At 35.4% G+C, this 9417-nt stretch overlaps 1 protein-coding gene and 1 long non-coding RNA gene across 2 annotated transcripts; one reads left to right on the plus strand and one right to left on the minus strand.

The window, feature by feature from the left end:
• The first annotated feature begins 5910 nt into the window (after positions 1-5910).
• On the plus strand, positions 5911-6947 carry LOC149584013 (uncharacterized). Its single transcript, XR_016380394.1, has 2 exons — positions 5911-6664; positions 6727-6947. It is a non-coding gene; the product is annotated as an uncharacterized LOC149584013 (long non-coding RNA).
• Positions 6948-8109: 1162 nt separating this feature from the next.
• Positions 8110-8896, minus strand: LOC149584014 (uncharacterized). The gene is made up of 3 exons (XM_089863426.1): positions 8742-8896; positions 8356-8552; positions 8110-8288 (listed from the first exon to the last, which is right to left on the minus strand). Exons 1-3 carry the CDS (start codon positions 8828-8830, stop codon positions 8155-8157), a joined length of 420 nt encoding a protein of 139 aa, XP_089719552.1. The 5' UTR covers positions 8831-8896; the 3' UTR covers positions 8110-8154.
• Between the last annotated feature and the right edge of the window lie 521 nt (positions 8897-9417).

Below are 9417 nucleotides of genomic sequence, written 5' to 3' on the forward strand. Positions count from 1 at the left end.
TTTCTGTGTAAATTAGGATATAAACCATCCTCACGAGTCGCGCAAATGGTTAATAAGGCATTGGGCCGTGAAGTATGTAAAGCGAACCAGTCGGAAAGACAAGACAGAAAATTTGTTACTACCCCCAAGGATTATTTAAAATGTCAAAGGATAAAACATTTCCATATCTGGGTAAATAAGTTTGTAAGTAGTCCTCCTCTTGACTCGGAGAGGTAATATTTTTGTTTTCCTATTTTGTTTTTGTTTAGTCTCATCAAGTCTATTTATTCTTATGATATCGGTGTGTATGAAATAACAGAAGATTTTAAAAAGGTTGAATGTGTACCTTATTTGGCATTACCAGATTACTACCCCCTCAATATATACTAGAAAACACGTGAAAGCCCTGAATTTAAAGCATTCTATAGTTTTCCCCTGATGTTTTACTAAAATAAGCTCAAAAAAATATAAAACTATTTTTTGGGTTGCCGCTGCGTTTTTTTTTCTTTTCTAATTTTGTCTGAAAAAATAAAATGGAAGCTATTATTAAGGAAATTGCTCCACAACTTGGGGAAGATAAACAATTAAGCTCTTGGAACGATTAGAAATATTGGGTGTGAACCAACGAACAGATTTACAGTATATCCAGGAGGAAGATGTCAAAGATATAATGAAAGCAATTGAAGCCGGTAAATTCCTAATTGTTTGTAAAGGTAAGTTATATTTAAACACATTGCGGTTGTGAGAAGTTAAGCTTAATATTATATATTTCAGCTCAAAAGGAAACAACTGAAAATCCTGGTACTTCAATCTCTTCTGCCACTTCATCATCTGAACCTCCGATAATCTTAGGATCCGCTAGCAATATTGGCTTTTAACCTACAAATTTTTTGGCCTATCACGTAAAAACATCCTTGCTTCCCAAGGACGTGGAAAATTCCTTGCTAGAGACGCTAAGGCTTTCACCACCACAGAGGATTGAACTTGTTCGCCTTGTGGCATCAGATGCTTTCAAGAAAAGCGGATATGGAAGTTGCGGCCCGAAAACTTGTTTTGGAATATCCAAATAGCTTGCAAGATAAGGCTGGAACGGATATAATTGGTTATGGCTACGTGTCGCTTTTAAATCAGTTGGTAGCCAAAGTAGATAATGTATTAAGAAACAAACCCATTTGAATCCGTAAACCTGCCAAGAAGACATAAAAAACATTGAACCAGGAAAATGAAGATGACCCAGCTGTTAATAGTCAAGACATGGAAAATGTTGAAAACACATCAGTTATAACCAGAAACAAAAGCCGGATATCGTTCTTTGTCAGGACAGTTACGGCTGTGTTAATTTTATGCTATCTGTTTCACCAAGGCAGCATGTAGAAATGAAAGAGAAAGGCACTCAATTGAAGAGGCTTTTTCGGGAAAACCAGTTGGACCAGGAAACAATGAAACTATTTCTTGAAACATACAATTTACAGAGGCTTGTAATTAATGCGCCAGAAATGTCTGTTCTTGGAATCCTAGAAGAATTTCCAATTTTGTTGACTGAGAATGGCAGCATGTAAAAATGAAAGATAAAGGCACTCAATTGAAGAGGCTTTTTCGGGAAAACCAGTTGGACCAGGAAACCATGAAACTATTTCTTGAAACATACAATTTACAGAGGCTTGTAATTAATGCACCAGAAATGTCTGTTCTTGGAATCCTAGAAGAATTTCCAATATTGTTGACTGAAAATGGTTTCTTGGCTCATGCTAAAGAACTTATGGGTTTTGATATCAAAGAAAAATTGATTTCAACTTTGGAAGAGGAATCAACGAGGCTCTTCAATTTCTTCAAAAGTCAATCAAAAAATCCCCTTCCTTGGAAGGTATTTTGGGTGAGGTTTCAAACATAGAGAACTCAAAATCTGCCGAATTTCAAGCCATATTTTTCATGATTGTTGACTATTTCAAGGAGAATCAACGTTGTTTTTTTTCAACTGAAACCTGTAAGTATTTTTTTAATTAGGATAGGGTACTCGTTGAAAGGGCTATCAATATCTCTATTGGTTATCGACTTTAAATCGATAACCCTTAAATACTTTGTTTTGCTTAAAAAATTGCCAAAATTCTGTGTTTTTAAAATGGAATGCTCGATGAGATGTAAAGCTGTAAAAAAACTTCCCTCTTACTAGGCATTCAGATATTTATCATCTTACTAGTACTCAAGAGTTGATTTTAGCGTCATCAAAGAATTGGTATTAACCATAGTAACCAATATCATTTATAAATTGTTTTCATTTAGGTAATTATTATATAAAAAAGACTTGGTTTGCCCAAACCTAAAAAACAAAACGATAAGAGTTTTTCCAGTTGATTGAAGCGTGGATATTTGTTTTTCTTCTATTGAACTTTAAAGACAATCCGTATTTTACTACTCTTTAGAATTTAATTCAATAACCGGATTTTACTGGTAATGGACTTGCTTCCTATAAATTAATTGAAATAAAAAATTACTTATCTCAGATTTTTCAACAACAATTCCATTTTCCTAAACGTCTTACGGCGTTTGAAATAGTTTTCATGAGAAAGGACTTCCCAGTGCCTCCTGGACCAGAAACAAAGTGGCAGAAGTTACCATTTTTTTCTCCGCCTAGGGCGAAGTGATTCATGACTTTATCATAAACCCTCTTTTGGTCGGAGTTCAGTAACGCCACATTGTCAGAGACAACATCATCGAAATTTATTTCCATGGCAGCCTCGACATCTAACATAGCATTTTCTGTTTCTATGACAATTTCTTTGCCTTGGAAGGCATTTTCGTCGTCATCACTTTCCGGCTCCGATATAGTGTCTTTATGTTTTTCGGAAGCTTTACGTTTCTTTGAACTTCTTTCGAAACCGAGAATTTTTCATGGTACTCTCTCAAAGGTTGGATCTCAGCATGGACGGTGAATTATAGAGGACCAGTATACGCTAGGCTTAAACAGTACAAACATTTTTACCTCGAGCAAGAATCAGCTCGAGGGGGGGTAGACATGGAGGAGAGGGGGAAATTGTCATCGTTCAAGGACGTTGGTACCGCGTGATATCAGAAAATTCAAAATAAAAACGGAGTTTGACGGAAATGCTTTTACACTCGAATCGGCGCGAATATTCTTTATTTTAATGTTCAGTTAAGTTTAAAAAAATTTTTATGAAATTTTTCTTAGTTCTGGGCGTTAAATACTTTTAAAAAATGCCACCAAATAAGCGGTGTATGTATTCATTATGTCAAAACAACACTAATCACGTTAAGCCTCGGACCATTTATCCAAGTTTTATACCGTTTCCTCGGCCAAGAAAGGAATTTTCAAAATGTAAAAAATGGATTTTGGCATGCGGAAGGTTTGATAATCAGTTAACCATTGAAAAAGTATGGAAAAAACATATTATATTTGCGAGGAACATTTTGTGGGAGGCAAGGGCCCTACTATTGAACACCCAGACCCGATACCATATGAAGAAACTCCAGAAAGTTTGATATTTTAATATAAATGTGTTATCCTTACCATTAACCATGATTTTAATTAAACTACAGAACCAGTCTCAGTCATTATCTCACTCGATTAGCGATGAAAATTGTGTATCATGCACTGTACCAAAAGATGCATCTAACGCTCACATGTTAGTTGAAGATGAAGCAACCAAGAATTTGGAATATGAACAAGTCATATGGCTATCTGATGACGATAAATGTATTTCTGAAGACATAACACAAGATTCCAACACATCAGTCATCAATGACAGTGGGAAATATGTCGAGAATAACAGTCAAAGTGTCTTAAATTCAACCATGATAAAAAATAGTGCAAATGTGTGTATTACTTTCACTTTATACAATTAAAAATTAATATGAAACTAATTTTCATATTTAGACTGACTGTCAATTTCTCGTATTGGATGTTAACAATCAGAACTTTCTAATTTCATCCAAGAGTGTGGACAGTTCCAATGTTTGTATTAATTTGTGTTAATAGTTTTAGTTTTTAGTTCTAATTTATTTTCTAAATTAAAGGTAATCGGTTGTAATAATTTACTCCATTTCCTCAAATTTTTCATAATTTCAGACCCGATTTAGTAAACAATGCAATCTTCAAACTATCTCTGGAAAATGCATCCCTAAAAATTGGCTTTTAATGACTACTGAAAATGGTGTTGTATTTACAATTCAAAATGTTTGCAAAGGGCTCATTACCAAATCGTTCATTTTAAACGATCTTGAAACGCGTGGCACACTAAGGGTTAATGGAAAGGTTATCACTGAAAATCATCCATTAGTTAGATCACTACCAGATATCACAAATGTAGAAGCCCTATTCCAAGTTCTTCAAACACTAAATTCATTACCACTCTGCACGGGAATAACTCGAATGGAACTTATAAAACATTTTGAAAGTAAGGAAAAAACTCCAGGATGCGTTAATGTATTCGACGATGCACTTCATTCAATATCTTGCGAAACTGTTCTAAGTCGACGGAAAAACCAGAATGTAATTAACACTGAAATTAAAAACTTGTGTGATTCCTGCACAAAGTATCGCAGGATTTTGATAAACAGCATAATTCGACAAAGGAAACGTACTTCAAAACCGGGTGAAAAACGAATCTCATATTTACCACGAGGAGATTTAATCAGGAAGTTAAAATCTCAAACTCAAAGAGGCATAGATCAAAGAAAGAAAATTTTGAAAATCAAGAAAAAAATTAAGAAAGATACCAAAGAGTGTGGCCAGTTTTTTCAAGACAAAGATGAAGAGTGTATTATGCATCAGTTGCAACGTCAAAAACAGCTATTGCCAAAAAATTCCATAAAAAGAATTTTTGTTGAACAACAATTGGCAATAATGAAAACAAAAAATAAAAGGCAACGGCGGTGGCATCCCAAAATCATAAAATTTGCTATCCATCTTTATAAGAAATCAGCATCAGCTTACAATGCTATGGCTGCGAGTGGAATGTTTGAGTTGCCATCAACAAGAACCTTGTATAATCATAGCTCACATGTTGGCCTTAACTCTGGATTTACTAAAGCCTGGTTTTCACTGCCGAAATTTTCACGGAACAGAGAAGAAAAATCAGCAAAATTTTGCGGAAAATTCCTTAAAAAGCGGCGGCAAAACGTTTTCACTTGTAATATGAAAGAGTGCGAGTTCGTAGAGACCAAGGCTTATCTGTTATGTTGAAAATGCACCAATAGCAACCTATCTATTTTCTTAGACTTAATTGTCTTTGTAAAAACGTTCAATTTTATCATATAAATAACGATTAAGCCAAATTTCTTTAGCAAATCGTTAACTATAAATTTTTATAAATTTAACTCGACAACACAAACGCCTTCAATTAAAAAAAATGGCGTCGAAAAAAAGCCTCGCGAGCTGACCAAAACCAAGCCTATGACGTCACGCATTCGTCGATTCCTATTGGCCACCGCTTTCCTTTCCGTAAAAATTTGCGGAAAAATAGAAAACCAAATCCGTGCTTGCCGCACAGAAAACGCGAAACTTTGCGGCAAGTTACCTCTAAAAAAACGGCGCGGAACGCGGTTTTTCCTGCGTTTTGGGCCAGTGAAAACCAGGCTTAATGAAAGTTTAGTTCAGGCAGCTGCAATGCTTTTCAAAGCTTGCCCTGAAGAACATCAGCAATATGTTTCTGTCATATTAGACGAAATGAAAATTAAGGAAGATATAATTTATCAAGCAAATACAGGTGAACTGGTTGGCTTTAGCAACTTGGATGATACCGGAAATGAAATTTTAAAAATAAGAAATCTGAACAACGATTTACCAGAAGTAGCAACACACGTGCTTCAAATAATGATAAGTATTACCGGAAATTTTAAGTTCCCACTTGCATATTTCCCCTGCAAAGACATGAACACCGATAATCTTCACAGAATAAATTCTGAAGCCATATCAAAGCTAGAATTTTATGGTATTAAAGTATTAATTGTTATAGCAGATGGGGCCAGTACCAACAGGAAAATGTTTCGTAATTTTGTTGAAGATGGATTTTCTTGGAAAAATTTGTACGCCTGTGATGAAGAAAGGGCGGTATTTTTTATATGTGATCCCCCACATTTTGAAGACCGCTAGAAATGGGATGAGCAACAGCAACTTCCACACTAAAACTAAAAATCTGATCAAAAATGGAAAACCAATTCAGTGGACCCACATACTAAATTTATATGACTCCGACCGTCAACGCACTGTAAAACTGGTTCCAAAACTCACGCGGGACCACGTTTTTTTAGATTCACACTCTAGGATGCGAGTAGGTCTCGCCGCTCAAGTTTTTAGTGACGCAGTGGCTAATGGTTTAGAATTAGAATTTGGAGATACATGCTTTGAAACCGTGAAATTAATCAGAATTATGAACAAATTTTTCGACTGCATGAATACAAGAAATTTAAAAGAGGGAATATTCAAGCGAAATCCAAACTTGCTTCCCTTTTGTAGCGCAAATGATGAGAGATTAGAGGTAGTAATAATTTAGTTTTCACATCACTACGAATTTTATTAATAACATTTTTTTAGTGGCTTGAAGGACCTTTCCTGAAGTATTTCCAGGATTGGCAAACTGAAGTGGACCACTTGCCTAAGTCTGTTACTGCAGCGGAAAGGAAAAAATGACCCTAAGTCGTGAGACTGTTGAGGGTTTTCAAATGACAGGTAAAAAATATATTAACCTAAAAGTCACACTACAATCATTTAAATTTGTTAATTTCTTTCAGCCAAATCAGTTCCAGCAATAGTACGATTTTTATTAGGGAAAAATGCCAAGTTTGTGCTTACTAACCATCTAAATCAGGATTGTTTGGAGCAGGAATTTGGTAAACAGCGTGGTTCGTGTGGAGGTAACAACAACCCTGATGTTTTACATTTTGCGCAAAATGTTGATCGTTTCAAAGATTTGGATGGAATTATAATAGCCCGCAAACTGGAAATACTCTAGTTGATAAATAAGGGTTACTAAATATTTTAACACAAAACTTTATTAATTATATAAAAAAATGTTACAATTTTAGGAATAAAACCAGTATTGAATATTGACTTATTTTGTTGAGATCTTTTTTCCTAAGCTTAATTACTTATTATCACAGACATTCTTTAAACTAAGTAAACATCACAACCCTCATGTACAATTCCCTTCACTTTGAGAGGCAGTGTTAAGTCTTTTTTAACAACAGTGAAATGTTCACCTTTGGATTTACCAGCCGCAGTCGTTTTCCCTTTAATTTGCTCCAAACCTTTTCGCAAGCTTGCCTGCGATCTTTGTTTTTGATTTTTTTCCGAAATATTTGGCACGCAAATAAAGTTGTAAGCCATTTCCCCTTAATTTAAGGTAGCTTTCAACTAATATTTTTAAAATGACACCTTCCTTGTCATGTGGCACTTTAGAAAGTTCTAACAAATTATGCCAACTTTTTTTCATAAAATCATTTTGAATGATCTTATCTCTGGCATTTTCTCTCCTCCTCGGATTATTCTCAATTAGAGCGGTGCCATTGTAATACACATCTACCATACTATCTATCTTTGTAAAGAAAAGGAATGTGTCTTTTGTAACGTAAAGTAGTCCACCACGATTATTTGATGAAACCCAATCGGTTACTTCCAAACTTGGTAATTCATTGGTTATGTACTTTCTTATTTCATCTCGGGATCCCTTTATAGATAGATTTTCTCTAAGATTATAATCTAAAACTATCCTGTTCTTGCAAACTGCATTCACAGTAGAACCAGCGACGTAATATAATATTTGAAGTTTCCTAAGAGTTTATTTTGGGTCAGTTTTGCCAGGATTATCTGTGGTCACCTTAGTATCCAACTCTCTTTTGCCTTCGGCTTCTCCTCTTTCAACATGTAATTCTAAATTATTTAGCAATAAGCGAAGTAGCTCCGCAGCACAATATTTTCGAAGATTATAATTTAGGCACATAAAAATCTAGTAGAATTAATATAAAAATTGTCAATTTTTAAATAATAAAAGGTTAACTAAAACATCTTACCGGTGGAGCTAACAAAGATAAATAAGATATGGTTTCCTTAAGGAAATGTTCATTAGATTGCAAACGCTGAGCTACGCTCCAAAATCCTTTGGACTCCCTGATTGTTATTTCACTGAGAACTTCATAGCCTTCTTCCCAAAATGCATTTTTTCAGTCGACAGCCACCCCGCCTAGCTCTTTCATAATGAGACCAAGTTCTGCGTAATTTTTGGCAGATTTTTCCAAATTAGACAGCTTTTTAAAGCTTTCAACAACTGCATTTTGAAACCCTTCTTTTGAAATTCCTGTTAATTATTGCATTTAAACTTAGGCTGCAATCTGAATTAGACTGTCTCATAAACTAAGACATACTTTGCTTGGGGGCTCCGTATGTTTTGATTTTTTTCTTCGTCGGGGATTTTACTACTGTTGAAATTTCTTCTACCAACAGGTATGGTTGCTGGAATTTTGCTGCGACACTTGTAATGTACTTAGTTTCTGGCTGGGGAACACTTAGCTCAAATTCTATGTTTTCATTGATTTCTAAGTCTTCTAATTTATTTTCGGGTCTGCAAATTTTACAACAACAGTGAAGAGAGCAAGAGAGAGATTATGAAAATAAATATTAAGAAATATAAACAACCAAGGCTTAGCGCAATTGATTGTAAATAATGTAGTTTAGTCCCTTATAAACGGTTTAAAATGTACTAAATTTGATTTGAAATTATAAAGTAGTACAATATTTTTGTAATACATACCTTTTACAATAGGTATGTTCCTGGTGAGGAACGTTTTTCGGCTTTTTTGTTCGCGTTTCAACCCTCAGCGACTTAAACACGCGCGCCATTTTGATTTTGCTTTGGTGGCCTTGAACGACGATATCGCCTGATTGATGTACGGGAGCAAAAAAACCCTCCCATTACTGGTCCTCTTTAATTCACCGTCCATGATCTCAGGCAGAGAGGTTTTGAAAGCCTCGGCGTACGTTTGAAAGTCGCCTAACAATTCGGCTTCATCTCTCCACGGTTTAAACAAAATGAGTAAAGCGTGACAATACTGCTCTTCTTCTTCCTTCGGCTCATGAATGTAGTGCTCTATGATGTACGGTTTCATTCTCCGTCTCATCAAACCCAGTCCCATTTTAATTTTTTTTCGCACACTCTATGTACTAAATGGAGTCATAAAATCGTCCAAACTCGTACAAGCTCACGTTTTCCAGACTATCTGGTCGATTGGGGTATTTGTCGTCCACGAAACCCTTTTGGCAAGTTTCCTTGCTCGTGGGATCATTTTCTCTCAAGCGGGCAAGCTCCGCGAATCCTTTCAACACCTTGGATCGTTTTTCTTTTACATTCGTGTTAATAAATCGTGTGGTGTCGGACATTTGGTACAATTTTTGACCCATCATGAAGTCGAGCGCTTCGTAGATGCCGA

This window comes from Phalangium opilio, unplaced genomic scaffold (genome assembly GCF_054372755.1).
Source record: "Phalangium opilio isolate 3A_F unplaced genomic scaffold, DU_Popi_V2 ptg001170l_1, whole genome shotgun sequence".
In the NCBI taxonomy this organism is placed as follows: domain Eukaryota; kingdom Metazoa; phylum Arthropoda; class Arachnida; order Opiliones; family Phalangiidae; genus Phalangium; species Phalangium opilio.